The 17,003-nt window shown below is 36.7% G+C and overlaps 1 protein-coding gene across 2 annotated transcripts in view; it reads right to left on the bottom strand.

The window, feature by feature from the left end:
• The window catches only part of nbas (NBAS subunit of NRZ tethering complex), a 191,255-nt gene that overhangs the window by 172,863 nt on the left and 1,389 nt on the right, over positions 1 to 17,003 (bottom strand). For both annotated transcript variants that reach the window (XM_084090565.1, XM_084090566.1), the window contains exons 3-8: positions 16,899 to 16,935; positions 16,339 to 16,416; positions 13,571 to 13,618; positions 11,537 to 11,580; positions 6,682 to 6,815; positions 5,821 to 5,954 (exon numbers count right to left, since the gene is read on the bottom strand). In XM_084090565.1, coding sequence (XP_083946691.1) covers positions 5,821 to 5,954; positions 6,682 to 6,815; positions 11,537 to 11,580; positions 13,571 to 13,618; positions 16,339 to 16,416; positions 16,899 to 16,935 — 475 coding nt within the window. The remainder of the gene's footprint in view (positions 1 to 5,820; positions 5,955 to 6,681; positions 6,816 to 11,536; positions 11,581 to 13,570; positions 13,619 to 16,338; positions 16,417 to 16,898; positions 16,936 to 17,003) is intronic.

Raw genomic sequence — 17,003 nt, 5'->3', positions numbered from 1 at the left:
TCGTAATAAAATTGACGGAATCTAAGAGCTGAGAATTAGTTTAATATTAAAAGTACCTCTTTGCTCCGCAATTTTTCTGTGCGTGAGAAAATGGATGTGTGGCGTGAGAGCGTGTGAAAAGTGTCAATTGCGTGAGTCTCACGCTCAATGCGTGAGAGTTGGCAGCCCTGAAGTAGCCTAATGATTATGAATGTGTCAAGGAGACATTTTAATTGTTTATTAATAAACTAGTGTTTTCTGAGTCAGTGTTGGCTGCAAAGATGAAGTTGACGTTGCTGACTCATCATCTCTGCAGTATAGTGAACGCACCCGGGCCTATAGAGAGAAATGCACCTTTCATTTGGATTACATAATCAAAGCATTTGTTTTTGATTGGAATTGGTTCATTTAAAAGTAGACATTTCAAGTTTTCTAAATGCCCGTTTCTCATGTCTGTGAGGCAAGTAGCGTATTCACCGAGTTTCGGTTCATTTGTGACGCGCTCCATTTCTTCTTGCAGCTGGAGACGGAGCAACTTTCTGCACTTAAACGATTAGTTCACCTCAAAATGAAAATTTCCTGATAATTTACTCACCCCAATGCCATCCAAGATGTTCAAGATTAATGAGGAAATTAAGTTTCTAGATCGATAGTCAAGGGTCAGAGCAAAGATATAATGGAGGCTCACTGCCTTTTTTATGTATGTATGTATGTATGTATGTATATATATATATATATATATATATATATATATATATATATATATATATATATATATATATATATATATATATATATATATCCCTCAGACGGTCCTCGGTCATTTCTGACCGATAAATTTTCTGTTTTGAATTTCTAAAAATCACAGCTTCATCGGAATGTTATGAAACTTGGTGACTTTTGTGGCATTAGGTATGTGAATAAAAAAAAAAATTGAGGTCATGATCCGAGCATGCTAAGTGGTCGTAAAAAAAATAGTGACGATTTTGGTCTTCGGTCAGAAATGACCGACCCATAGGAAATGAATGGGAAATTGACACAAAAAAAATTCTCCGAATTTTTGTGTGTACAATCTACAAATCGGCCTCAATCCTAAAAAAAAGTACACCGCTGTAAAGGGGTGACACTCTACAACATCAAGAATACAAAAAAGACACACCCACCCACACACACACACATACACACACACTTTTATACACATAAACACCAATAAATTTTGATTACAAAAAATCTATTTTGAATTTTTAAAAATCACAGCTTCATTGGAATGTTACGAAATTCGGTGACTTTTATGGCAATAGGTATGTGCACACACAAAAAAATTGAGGTCATGATTCGAGCATGCTAAGTGGTCGTAAAAAAAATAGTCACACTTGTGGTCTTCGGTCAAAAATGTCCCCCATAGAAAATGAATGGGAAATTTAAAAAAAAATAAAAAAAAATAAAAGAAATAAAAAAAATGTAATATTATTTTACAAAAAGTGTTATAATTGAATGAATTGCATTTTTTGTTACAAATTCTGTACAAAAAAAAAAGTAAATGTGTCCATAAACAGCTGGGGAATTCACATGCCTCTCCATAGAGAACTGTAGATGCCATCTAGTGGTTACACCCTGCTCCTACGCTTTCCCTCCATACTCTCACCAGATGGTGCTAATCTGCTTCAAACATTTTTTTTTTGAAGGCCTAGACTCTATATTAAACTAAAATACTGTATAATTTTTTTTTTTTAAAATACATATATTTATATAAATTTTTTAATTATTTTCAATGGCAAAAATAGACCATAAATATTGCATAAATATTAATAAATTCAATAAAATGATCTCAAAATACTAAATTAAAAAGAATAAATATTATAGAACAAAAATAAATTGCATTGGTTTTACTGGGATGGAGGAAGTTTCATTTTTAGGCCTCCGGTCACTTCTGACCGGGAAGGCCCAGCATGTGACTGGAAAACGAAGACCGTCTGAGGGATATATATATATGCAAAATACCAACTTTTAAGGTGAAATTAAGCATTATTTGTGTCATTTTTTAAGGCCGACATACATATTCAATCAATATCACTCTTAATTTCCTCATCTTGATTGCCTACTTACAAAAAAACTAGGGGAAAATGGTCCAACGACTGAGCAAGATAGGTAATTTGGCGGCCATTTTGATATGCAAATTAGAAGGTCAAAAACTCACAATTTCGCTTGGGTACCAGTTTTTTTGGATTCAGCACCCTTGAAATATGTAAAGTAGGCCGGTTCCCGACTTGTACCCATAAATGCTCCTCACTTTCACTTTTTGGGTACATCCCATCTAGACTATTAAACCTTCAACCAAAATATTTTTTTTAAAGGGCACCTATTATGACCCTTTTCACAAGATGTAAAATAAGTCTCTGATGTCCCCAGAGTATGTATGTGAAGTTTTAGCTCAAAATACCTAACAGATATTTTTTTACAGCATGTTTAAATTGTAATTTTTTGGGGCTCAGAAAAAATGCGCCGTTTTAGTGTGTATCCCTTTAAATGCAAATGAACTGCTGCTGCCGGCCCAAAAGGCGGAACCTCACGAGCTCGCGCTCAGAGCCAGGACAACCTCATCTGATAATATCAAAACAGAAACTCTCAGTAGCGGTGTTCATTTCGACTCCGAGTCGGACAATAATGCCCACAGAGCCAGAGAATATATGCTGTATGGAGAGTGAACAGGTATAGTTTAATTATGGTTATAACTTATTTGTCATCTGCTTTTATCCACTATTAATCCAAAACTCTCTCTCTCTCTTTCATTATCATGGAACATACACAGCAAAGTACACAAAACACTCGTTACAACTAACAGTAAACAAATATATACACACCTTTTCAGTCGGTGCTTAATAAACTGGTAAACCTTATATCCGTAAAACGACTCGATGAGCTGTCATAAAGTGCGCGCTCTCACTTTCATTTCTGCCGTGGTCAGTAACGTTAGGCCTATCGCTCCGGAGACCATAAGCTGGATCACAAACAGTACTGATCCATCCTCGAGTAACAACGAGAGTAAATGAAGACTGCTATGTTCATTCTTACATCCAACAACAAAACACCTCAATCGCTTAGGAGACATTCTTGTCTACAGCTGCTCAAGCGTCGAAACAATGGAGGACTATGTCCAGCTCACTCAGGGCGTGTCTATGCTCAAACTGCAGTGTCAATCAACAGTCATGGGAGGGGCCTGTGCAAAGTGACATCACATTGCCCCGAATCTGAGAGCAGTTTGTTCTGAGACCGTGCTTATGATTTATGGGGATTATAAAAAAAGCACTGGGTGGATTTCTATCATTATAGGGTGGTTGTGTACACACACTGCCAACACACATTTATGTTCAAACGTGTAAAAGTGAATTTTGCATAATAGGTGCCCTTTAAATCAAATCACATCACATCTAAATAGTTACTTGGCAAAATTTTGGGGACCAGTGAAAATGTTAGCAGAGCAAGATGTTTTACATGTGTCAGGAAGAAATATTGAAATATTTTCCACTTAACATTAAATGAACAGAGTTCATTTAGCTGAAACATTTAAAGTAGAATGTGTTGCTTAGCTGTCCTGATAAGAATGGCCATTGAAGTTTGCATGTTTCAGTGGTTTCAGAGAGTGAAGTGCAAATAAAATTAAGTAATTTGAGTGAGTTTTGTGATTTCTTAGAGCGAATTTAGTTTCTCAAGAAGCTTTGTGACAAAAATGCTCTTAAAAGAACCATTTAGTCCAACATTTCTAAATGACTTTGCAACTGCTTAACTTTGAGGAAGTTTTCAAACACTTCCATTTAACAACATGAGGGAGGGAACGGGAAAGAGTTTTCTTCAGAGCTTCAAAGCATACAGCCAAGTTTTTGAGGAGAATAAAGCAGATTTTTTCATCGATTGAAACTTTAAAAACTTGAGCTGACTGATTAAACAAAGAATTAAAAATTGGAAACTGCAGGCAATTTTATTAATACTCAGAGCTAAGCCTCCCCCTCAGTACAGAGATAAACAAGACGCAGACTTTTGGGTTTAGTTGCAGAATATCTGGCCCTGGAAGAGTCAAAGAGAATTATGTTAGAGGATCTGCAAGCATCTGAATCATCAGAATCTTCTCTAGTGGTCTTGATCCAAAATCTGTTTGATCCATGTATTACAACACAAATATTCTTACTATCTTACATCCCATAACACTCTTTAAACACATTGAGGATTAGTGCTTTCTTATCCTCCCAAACTCTTGACAATTGGCACAAAGTCACCCATTGAAACTTTACAATTGAAATACCAGGATAAACAAAACTGCATAAACACAGCAAATCAGATTCTAGCCTAGGCAGATTTTTTGTATTCATGACACTGTTTTCTAAGGGTTAAGGCCCTTGCACACTGAGTCCGAAATTCACGTTCGATATTTTCACAGGTTAAAAAATAAATACGACCTCACGTTATGTCAATCATGCTTACACACGGCCTCCTTTTGTCCGTCTAAAAAAATTCGGATCGGGTTCGATTTTCTGCATTTTTCGCATCCGTAGCAAGCTTTTTGAATGGTGTTTTGACAATTCAGAGCCACCGAATCCCGAATACGAAAAAACGCATACGAAAATTTCAGACTCAGTGTGCAAGGACCTTTAGGCTTATGCTTTCTCAGTAAAAACCCATTAAAAACAATGGACCTTTAATTCACTTTTCTGACTGTCTTGGCTATTTTATTATATCATTTTCTATGTTATGAAAGCTCTATAGTTGCATGAACAGTTTACTCTCCACCAACATTAATATAGATTTTGATTTAATTTCCCTTTATTTAATTGGGGTGTAATGATACTCTCATGTTACGATTCGATACATATCACGATACTGAACTCCAAGACATATGGTAAAAGGTTAACAAAAAATGGACTGTTGATTAAAATGCTAAAATTGGTATTACATTGTGGGTGTAAATGAATAGGCTTGGACTTGGTGCTGGTAAGCCAATGCACAGGACAATGCTGACACCAGAATAAAAATATTCATGATTCTGAAGCTTAAAAAACAGATTTATTTTAGACGAATATGCTTACTGACAAGATATATTTAAAATATAAAAGATATAATAAAAAATAACTTTTTACATAAGACAAAAATATTCCCCCATTGCATTGTTATATATTCAATATTATATATAGTAGTTTAATGTAGTACTGACACTAAAACTCTGTAAACTTAATTTTCATTTTGGGTGAACTATGCACAGTACAGACTGTCACTATCCATCCACGATACATATTGTTGCATTTTTGCATTGCAATATATTGACACAATATATTGTTACAGCCCTATATTTAACTATTATTATTTTCATATACAATTTACATTAAATTATAATTAATTTACATAATGTTTGTGTTTAATATATAAACTAAGATAAAATAGTGGTTAAAACAAGATTAATGGTTATTTTATATATATATGAAGAGTTCAGATGCAAAAGCCTCTTATTGCCATCTGGAATTTTCTTCTAGAATGATCATTTTTATCATGCTCGAATATTCAAATTCAGTAATTTCACTTAAATGGCAATGCAAATGACGTATTAATTGTCATTTAACTGAAATTACTGAACGTAAATATACGAGCTTGATAAAAATGATCATTCTAGAAGAAAATTTCAGATGCTTTTGCATCTGAACTCTTCATATATATATTTATACATACATTTTTATTTTTTTTTCATTTTGTTAAATTTTTTTTGTTTGCTTTGCATTATTTTATTTCACTCTACAAAATATTTTTCAATCAATCGTTTTGTCTTAGCATAAAATGGCAACCTTGCTCTCCACTTACCTGACCAGGTAACTCTTGAGCTGACCGCTGTAGGTGATGACCAGCAGCTCCGCTGACCACTGGGCACTGGCGGTGTATTCCAAGAACATCAGACCGGCTGCTGCATAGCTAAAATCTCCCGGGAAGCTCATGGCCTGGAGAGACAGACAAAAAGAAAGACATCAAAAAGATACAGATGGAAGCAGAGTTTGAAAGTAACAAAAATATATGGAGTCATACAGTTCATTACACTCAGAGACTCTTTGATAGAGAGAGGGCATCTTGTGAGACTAAACTAATAGTTTCTGACAGAGAGATGGAAGAGTGTAGAGTAATGCGGGGGAGGATGAGAGCCAGCAAGAGAGAGACAGAGAAAGAAAGGGCCAGCAATATACTAACTGAGACCTCTCTAGCAGTGCAATCAAAAGAAACACAGAGGGGGGATTGAAAATTGGTAAAGGGGCAAGAGAGCTCTCTTTCTGATAGAGAAACTCCTCAAATGTCCTCCAAGGGCATCAGAGCTGAAGGGAACCAGAAAATGTGTTCCTTGCTTGGGCAGCAGAGTGGGAAAAGCCCCCTCCCGAGAGGGTCAGGCCTTCCTGGTCTACGGATCGAGAGAGAGAAAGAGCGAGGGAATGAGAGAAGAGCCCAGCAGTGCAGAGAGCCAGAGGGCAAAGCACACAAGCCTGAAATCAGCCATTAGGAGCCAGTCATTACAGCTATCACTTATACTGAAAAAAGAAAAGAGTGCTCTTACTGTGCACAAAAAGTTGAATCAATGACAAGTGATAGTGTGTGAGAGAGAGAATGACTGGCCGAGGAAAGGACAGACAGAGAGAATGACAGAAGGTGATAAATACAGAACGGTATAGTGTGACGTACCGGTGGTATAACGAAGAGTTCGCTACCCATCAGGTCAAAAACTCGGACCGTACCGGTGCTGTCAGCGTATGCCAGCAGAGCACAGTCATGACTCCACGCTACCCTGCGCCAGTGAGCGTTCGGGTCCTTGGGTACTGAAGCAGGAGGGAGAACACAAATATTATACAGAAACAAAAAACTTTAAATATACATGACCATTCAAAAGTTTGGGGTCAGTAAGCATTAATTTGATCAAAAAAACAATAATTTTATTACATTATTGAAAAATAAATAAAAATAAAACGTTTTTAATATGATTTTAATACAATTTATTCCTGTGATGGCAAAGCTGTTATTATTACTCCAGTCTTCAGTGTCACATGATCCTTCAGAAATAATTCTAATGTGCTGATTCGCTGCTCAGAAAAATGATTATTATTATCATTGTTGAAAACAGTTGCTTAAAATATTTGTGGAAAATTTAATTCTCACTAGAAAATTCAAAAGTTCAGCTTTTTTTATATAAATCTTTTGTACCAAATTTAAATGTCTTCACGGTGACTTTTGATCAGTTTAATGCACCTTTGCTGAATAAAAGTTTTTCTTTTCTTTCTTTTTTTTTCTGCCCTCAGACAATCATTTCATTCTTTTAATGTGGATTTATTTATGGTAATTATTAATTACAGTTAAAAACATGTTCAAGAGGAGGTATATTCATATTGACTCTGTATTTGCATTTTAATGTATTTGTTTTTGTATAAAAAAATACAATTATAAGTAAATTAAGAGATTTGGAAAAAGAAATATTTAATGTTAAAGTTTAATGAGTTGAATGACCTTAATCTATTATGCAAAGCTTCAGCATAATCTCTTTGCAGATGGCTTCATTTTTAAAGAAAAGCAAATTTAGCATCGGCCTGTGAGGCCAAGACATTTATTTAGAAACCTCCACGGTCAACAGTGAGGAAAGCAAACCATTCACCGCAGTCAAACAGCACCGATTCAGTGCAGAATGAGCCGAAGGCTTTTCGATTAAAGTTCAAAAGCCCAACGTGATAAAATCTGTATACTTAAACACTAAAGTAACACTTAAACACCAGCCTCAGGGCCTAGCAACCGTTTCATCCCGACAGCCTACATACAGAGAGCTTCAAAATGCATGCTTGAAACCATCCAAGCACCGTTCATCAGACAAGAGGGGGTTAATGAAGCAGACTTTTGATTAAAAACATTTTGGCTTTGGTCCGAGCCGCACCGCTGAGATCAGATGCACATGATTCCTTGGTGTACATCAAAGCCAGCGGTTGCCAAAGCAACCGTATCATCAATCCGACTCCGACCCCTGAGGTGTTGAAAACCGGGAAACGCAAGCTGGTGATTTCTATTCAGGTAGAAATGCACAGAAACATCGGTAGGGAGAGATTCAATAATTCACAATGAAAGATGGCACTTAGCAAGATAAATATCGGTAGGGGAAACGCTTAAGCAGGGTCCATAAATCATCTCTCAGCTGTTAAAAGCTAATTAATCTAAGATGAACGCCGGGACCAATATTGCCTGAATTTGTGGGATGAGTGTACTGTATGCTATATGGGCAGATTCGCACACCGTAAATCTCATTTAAATAAAAAAAAGGGGGGGGGACAAAGTGCTTTTTAGAAGAAAATAATGCAAAGTCAGCAAAGCCACCCCGTCGAGCGCATACTCGCTGTGAAAAACTGTATCCCTGAGATTGAAGCGCTGAGTCACTTTGTGCTCTCACAACAAGAAACCAACCTGAGGGAAATTGCGTTTGGATGAAAAACAGAGCAGCTATTCATAGTAACCAACACATGACTTTCAGTTTGGGCTGAATGCTGATCTGTGATGGTCTGTGCTGGCCTGTGTTCACTTATCAGTTATAGAAAGCATCACAGATTTACCATTAATCATATCCATAGATACGTAGATGCCACATGCCGAGATTTAAATTCCCAAAGAAATTGGATAACCTTTCACAGGTGAGAATGTGTTGGTTTGTTTTTATATGTATTAACTTAAAGGAATAGTTCACTTTAAAATGAAAATTCTGTCATCATATACTCACCCTCATGTTGTTTCAAACCTGTATGAATTTCTTTCTTCTGCTGAACAGAAAGGAAGATATTTTGCCAGGCAGTTTCTGGTCTCATTGACTTCCATAGTAGGAAAAAAAATATACTATGGAAGTCAATGGGACCCAGAAACTGTCTGGTTACTGACATTCTTCTAAATATCTTCCTTTCTGTTCAGCAGAAGAAAGAAATTCATACAGGTTTGAAACAACATGAGGGTGAGTATATGATGACAGAATTTTCATTTTAAAGTGAACTATTCCTTTAATATTAATGTTTTTACTATGGTACTTTTTAATGCCGTATTAGCTCACGGTGTCATCTTATTGTATTGTGTTAGTTTGGCAAAATCAACTGCTGAAGTCTATTTCATATATTTATATTCATACATGCGTATAACTACGGTTGCAGACACAGTCAACTCGCTCTCGGATGTTCACGGACCGGCATTGACTGTTCCAATATGGCGGACCTCGTACATATAGCGGCCCATAGAAACAGACGGTAATGAGGCATCTATGTATGTATGTATTAGGGCTGCACAATATATCGAAATATCGCAAATGTATATATCGTGATATGCATATCGCAACGGCTTGCAATAACTGGGGTTATGAACAAAAGACAAAGAGAAAATCACTCACTGCTCTTGGCTGAATAAATTTTGTAGCTTTAATAAGAATCAGTATATTCACACATACAGTGAAAACTAAACAGTGTTTTATTTTTACATTTGATTATTCAGCTTTCACTTTCAGAAGTTGAAGGGATGTTTTCTTGTCACAAAAAGAATGTGAAACACATATGTAGGTTATATAATTTTGAATATATTTTATAGATAATTTAAATTTATTTTACACACTTTAAGCATTATCGTATCGTACATCGAATATCGGATTATTTAATCCGCATATCGCATTTTTCTTCAATATCGTGCAGCCCTAGTATGTATGCATATGTCTGTGTGTGTGTATATATATATATATATATATATGGTTATTTAATAGAGCCAATCATGTCATCTGCTTGGGCATTTTTCACTTCTTGGATCAAAAATACTGATGACTCATCTATCACTGAAAAAATGTTTGTTATGTTGTTAAATATGCTGGTATGATAATACTTGCTGATAACTGATATTTCACATTTTTACAGTATTTAATGCATGCTAATGTTCTCTATTTTTACATTTAGATTACCTTTGCCATCATTTAACAATAAACGTTCATCTTTAAAAGTTAAATCACAATTCATTCAGCTTTAAGAGCTTGAGCATTTAAAGTGGCGGACGACAAAACTGCAGTCACACTTATTATTAACATAATGATATAATCTGTTGGTGTGGCCGCTAATAAAGTTATCGTTATAGTCATATCATATCACAGATTGGGCCAATCACAGCATCTACTTGTCCATTTTTTGCTTCTCGGACCAAAAATACTGATGACTCATCTTGCACTACAAAGATCTTTGTTTGGGATGCACGATACACCGGTACGGTAACATTTGCAGATAACTGATACGTCACGTTTTTACAATATTTTCTATTGGCCAATATTGGATATTTAATGCATGCTAATGCTAATTTGTACATTTAAATTACCGTTGCATTCCTATCAGGATTACAGCACAGAACACACATTTATCTATAAAACATCACATTCTCCCCCACCAGACGAGAGAGGAAGAATGAAAGAAAGCAGCGTGAACATACAGCACAAAAGACTATGCCAATTATTAAAAAACACACTCCATTTCATATACTTCACACTACTGGAAATTCTGCCTTTATAGAAAGTACTGGCTGAATGCAAATCTCCATGAAATGAACTGAAGTGAATTGAAAGCAGACTTGCATGTCTGCAGGCCTATTCTCTGAATGATATTGCTCATAAAATATTCAACATAAATGTAAAGCTATAAGAAATATAGAGCAGAGAAGAGAATAACAAGCAAAACAGGCTATTTAACCAAAGACTGGAAACTCAAAGTGGCAGATTTCATTCTCCAAAACAGCAATCAAAAAAAATTACTTAAAGACCAAGCGGAGGTCTTGATTTAGCAAACAAATAATCTTGCAAGATATGGTAACACCCACATCATGAATGAATAATACACAGTATACATCACCTAATTAATATTCAAGAGCCAGGCTGATAAGGTTTATAACGGTTAAAGGTGCAGTGTGTGATTTGTAGCGGCATCTAGAGGTGAAGTTGCGAATTGCAACCAACAAAAGTTACGGTGGCCGACAGGAAAATATGTTGTCTGAGACAGCAGAGAGTAGCCAGTTAGGCAATGAGGTTTTTTAAAGATAAATTAAGAAATTAGTTTACTTTATTATTCAGTAAAACGATATGTTATTGCGAATATTATTGTTACTTGTTCATCATTGTGTCAGTGTTTTATTCGCTGACTTTAGCTAGTGACGAAACGCGTTTGTCCGTTTAGGGCCACCGTATAAACATGTCGCGCATTTCAATGTAAGGGGACCCGCAGTGTATGTAGATATAAATGGCTCATTCTAAGGTAATAAAAACATAACGGTTCATTAAGTAAGGTATAGTAAGGCAAGGTAGATCTTGCATTTCTGTCAACAGATCCTCCTAAATATTACACAATGCACCTTTGAATTAATGTTGTGAAGTATTTTTATTTATTTTTTACTAAAATGACATTTTGCACATCAAAATTCATAGAAACATGTTATATGCAATTTATTTTGTTGAAAATTTTACAAAATACCCTGGCATAACTAAACAAAAACAAAACATCTACTGTACCTTGGCATTTTCCTATGATGGATCCAAAGTCATCTCTAGCTGACCTGAAAGAGAGCATGAAGCACATTAGAAGTCAATAAATAAGGCCCAAGGACTTTAACTATGATGATAACAATAAAGATATTGTTCTAAAAATCGTTCTAAATATAAACTAACAGCAGAATCCACAGCAGAAATATAATGATAATGGCACCGAGAAACAATATCATTGAAATCACATTTAGAATGATTTTTTTTCCAGCTGATGAATAATGAAAACATTGCCAGCCAATCAGAATCCACTCTACTTAATGCTGGGTACACACCAAAAGATAATCTGGCTGATTTTGGGCCGATTTCTCCCCTTCCGACAATCCTAGCTATGTCCCGATTATCTTGATGGTTCTACAGATTATCTTATCAGATTTTCCCTTGGTGTGAGGTGTGTTAAGAGTGTCCGAACCTGATCGGAAGAACGTCGGAGCCGCCCCGATCGCGAATCGTAAATATACAACATGTTTAATATTTACGATCAGAAATCCTGACGTGTGTGGGGGGGGACCCAGAGGACACACGCAGGTTCTGGAGATTATCACGTGAAACAAAACAATATCCAATCAGAAAGCGAGATGATGGAAGACACGGTCATTCTCACACACACACACACTTGCAGGAAGCTGAGAGTTAAAGCTACACTGTGTAGGATTTTCTCCCATCTAGCGGTGAAATTGTTTATGACTATCAACTGAATATTACTTTCTAGCCCCTCCCATTCCGAGGGCGTTTTAACTCCTACGGTGGACGTATTATTTCAAATCTGCCGGCAGTCACGAGTAATCTCCCCCTCGCATTCGTCACGGTGCCACTGAGTGTAAAACACGAAAGGCGAAGCTTGAATTTCCAGGTATGTCCCTCTTTGGCTAATGTATTTTCAAGATGGAGGTGCAACATGGCTGCCGCCATTCAAGCGACTCGCTCGTATGTATTCTAAATGGCAGATTCTACGCTTACGAGAATACTTGATTAGTTGGTAGAAGTAATGTGATTTTGAAAGAACAAAGTGTTTTTTGCTAAGAATCAACTTAAAAAATTACACAGTGTAGCTTTAAGGGTTCAGTGAGGTTCTATAGAGGGATTAAATAACTTTTTCTAAAGAGACAATAAATCCAATAAAGAATAAATAAAGACAATAAAGAGTGAATATATTTCTGTATAAAAGGTTATATATATAATGGTGGGTACAATGGTTTTTTTCATGTGAATTTTCTGTGAAAATCATTCCAAACACTATCATCGCAATTTCTCATAGAGCAATTTCTTCCTGCATATCATCCGCCATGCTTATTCTGAAGTCTCGCGAGATTTCCTGTGTTCGCGGTCGAGACTCTGGTTGAAAATCTGTTCGTGTGTGGTGTGCTGTCTTTGTCACATCATGGCACACCACACACTATAGGAGCAAAACGCTTAAATCTAGGATTTTTTGTCCTCATGTTTGTGGTCTATCACATTTTGAAAATCTTATAAGATGTAAAAAAATCTTTTGGTGTGTACCCAGCATTAAAGAACTCAAGCATTTAAAGCAACAAAACTGCAGCGCATGCTTAGAATAAACAGAACAACATCACCTGCTAGTGTGGACGCTAATATAGTTATCGTTCTTGTGAACTGGCCTTTACACGTGAGTGTTTTGAGTTCGCATCAGCCTCAGTAAGTAAATGTAGCAGAATGGGGAGAAACTATAGGTTTTTTTAGATTAAGAAATTTGATATTTAGGGATTGTTTTCAGAACATCAGGCTCCGAATTTCTTAAATCATGAAGCGTGACACTTTCAATTCTGTGTGAGCTGATTAGCTGGTGCTAGCGCAATAAATCACACCTACTGAAACCGAATTGTACATGAAAACACACGTACATATATTTAAAAATACATCATCTGTGCCAAATCATCAATCTCAGAAATAGCTTTGCTCAGCTGAACAGCACCCGAGACAAGAGGGTGAAAAATTAACCAATTATAGAAAGGGCAAACATTTCCAATCGATGTGCAGAATTACCTAATTTCCACGCATTGGTCCTGAACCACAGCCAGGAGCTTCCCATTACTGCACAGAAGAAAAATAAATAAATAAATATATAAACAAAATGGGGGAAAAGAAGACAGAATGATTGTGTAAGCAAACATGGGGCCAAAAATAAACATTTCTGACACAGAGAACATTCTCTTCCATCTGGAAATCAATAGCTAATTAAAGCTTGCCATCTCTGCTTGTGTTGCACTGTTTTGCATAACCAGATAACTGGCAGGAACAAGAACAGTGTGAAAAAAAAAAGAGTTTGATTGAGATTACGTAGCTTGCATCCACAAACAGATGTTTAATTCAAATCGGATATCTCACAAGGACCAAAGCACACAAAATAATGATTTCCTGAAAACCCACAAACGAAACATTTCAGGTTGCGCATGTAACCATGGTTCCCTGAGAAGGGGAACATGACACTGCGTCCTCTAGAGGACATGCTGGAGGCGTTCCCCAAAATGTCCTCTAGAGCAGGGGTCCCCAACCCCTGAGCCGTGGGACATTTGGTACCGGGCCACGCACAAAGAATAAATAACTTACCGTATTTTCCGGACTAAGTCGCTCCGGAGTATAAGTCGCATCAGTCAAAAAATGCGCCATGAAGAAGAAAAAACATATAGTCCAGTGCGACTTAGGCTATAAGTCGCATTTATTTAGAAGTGTATTTCACACACACAAAAAAAATCAATGTTACGGACGTGAGCGCTCTGAAAGCGGCACTAAAAGACTACTTTAAAACTTTCACAGAGACCTCAAACAGAAAGCACAAAGCCTGTCTTTAAATTTAATTTAGCTTTGTATTAATTGTATCTTAATTTTAATCAATGTTTTATCAACCAACTGCCTGGATTTAATAAATAAGAAGTAAATATATTAGAAAATAGATAATCCCGACACGGAGGCGCCGGCGCGTGAACTGGAGCTCGTCTCATAAATTAACCGAAACTCAGTGATAAGGTAGCCTACTTACCTCACAGACCTGAGACATATATAGAAAGCTTGAAATGTCTACTTTTAAACAGAACAATTCAAAACGAAAGAAAAAAGACTGCTCTCTGCTTATGTAATCCGTATGAAGTGTTCATTTCTCTCTGTACTGCGAAGATCGCGAGTCAGCATGGTCAACTTCATCTTTCCAGCCAACACTGACACAGAAAACACTTGTTTATTAGTAAACAATTAAAATGTCTCCTGCTATATTTTACATATTCATAATCATTAATTTTGCCGGTTCGTTGTGACAGCTTTTAGGTGCTTTATTGGCAGCGCCACCCTTACATGTTACATGAACGCATCAGCACCGAAAACATGGAGATTTTTTTCTTTTGGGGGGCATTTTGTTTGTGTTCAGGCTTTCTCAGTTGTCTTTAGGCGCGATGTTACGAGGACGCTGCTAATAAAGTTGCGAGTAGGCCTACACATTGGATTCATGTTTATTATTATATTAAAAAAATACCCCAGTTTTTATGCCGGTCGTATCATTTTATTTTGTTGTATTTATCCGCCACACCTTAAAGGCCGGTCCGTGAAAATATTGTCTGATATTAAACCGGTCCGTGGTGCAAAAAAGGTTGGGGACCGCTGCTCCAGAGGACATTTTGGAGAACGCCTCCAGCATGACCTCTAGAGGACACAATGGCTACGTTTACATGCAACCAAATAATCCGTTAGTAATCGGACTGACAGCTCAATCGGACTGAAAAGCCTTCAAGTAAACACCTTAATCGATCCGAATGAAATTTCGATCCGATTGAAAGGGGTGGCTTATTCCTTTTCTAATCCGATCGAGAGAACATGTAAACACTTATTTGGATTGAAAAGGGAAACTGAAAGGACATAATGACGTATGATGCACGGTACGAGCTGTTGTTCCTGTTATATAAAGTGTCATATAAATGAGTGTCCCGTCATCCTAAAATTCTCCTTTCACTCAGCGTCTGTGAAGTGGAGCAGGTCAACGTCCCACCAGTCCTTGTTTCAGATTCTCATCCAGAGACGACTGTGTGATACTTTTACTGCGTGATAAATAGGCTCTAAATAGCACAGCACAACGGTTCATATGCTCATTTACACCAAATTATGACCAGAAATGGATAAACATTAAGTCTGCTGTTTAAAACAGTGTAAGAGAATAGTTAGTATGTGCAAACAGCGGGAAACTCTGTGTATTCGTGCAGTGTGCGCGTGTCAAAAAATCTATTCCGATTTTAAGCTTGTGACATATAAAGGCGCACATCAACCTGATCACATGTTTAGCATTCAGGTAAACACTACATTCAGATTCATCAATCGGATGGAATTCAGTCCGATTGAAACAAAAGTTGTGCATGTAAAATTAGCCAGTGTCTCGTTCCCATTCGAAAGGGAGCGTCTCAGGTTTTTCATGTAACCATGGTTCCCTGAGAAGGGGAACGAGACACTGCATCCTCTAGAGGTCACGCTGAACGCAGTGCGAGTTCCCATTTTGAAGGAAAACACTGTTGTTGCAGTTATAATGAACCTAAAACAACTCTGGACCCAAAAGAGTCTAAATTAGGGACACAGTATCTTATTCACTTCAGTAAGGCAGAGTCAATGAGGTGAGGATGATCGATATACAGCACATCCAAAAGAAGAGCTTTTCACACTGTAGCCAAACCTACATTGTAGCCAAACCTACACTGTAGCCAAACCTACCCTGAACCTGCCAAAACATGCCTGGAATAGACTGACCCAAACTCTCTATAAAGCTTTTATGGTATTACCTTGCCAGCACCAATTGCCAGTTCACTTGTTTGGTTGCGAGGCGAACCAGCCCAGGTGGCAGAGTTGAACTGGATGGGCTGAAACACAGAGAAAAGTACAGAGATTGGACTGAATTATTCAGCAAGGCACACTAAATTGATCAAAAGTGACAGCCATTTACAAAATTTCTATTTCAAATAAATGCTGCTCTTTCTAGTTAAGGAATCCTGAAAACAAATTTATCATGTCTACCACAAAAATATTATAAGAAGCACAACTGTTTTCAACATTGATAATAATAAGAAAGACCAAAGTCAGATCAAAATCATCAGCATATTAGAATATGATTTCTGAAGGATCATGTGACACTGAAGACTGGAGTAATGATGCTGAAAATCAAGTTTTGCCATCACAGGAATAATTTACATTAAAAAAAATATTAAAACAGAAAACAGTTATTTTTTAATATTGTAATAATACTGTATTTTTTATCAAATGCAGCCTTGATGAGCTTGATCTATTATCAATCTAAATACATTATACTTCACTGTAAACACAACAAGAGGAGAGGATATCTCACCTGTACCAAAGGTAGTGCAGAATGAACCTAAAGGGTCCTGGAAGACACAATATTTAGATTGTTGACTATCATTCAAATAATATGACTGCCATGTTATGCAATTGT

The sequence above is a fragment of the Abramis brama genome (assembly GCF_963993115.1).
Source record: "Abramis brama genome assembly, chromosome: 18".
Classification (NCBI taxonomy): domain Eukaryota; kingdom Metazoa; phylum Chordata; class Actinopteri; order Cypriniformes; family Leuciscidae; genus Abramis; species Abramis brama.
This window is presented reverse-complemented; position numbering and strand designations above follow the sequence as displayed.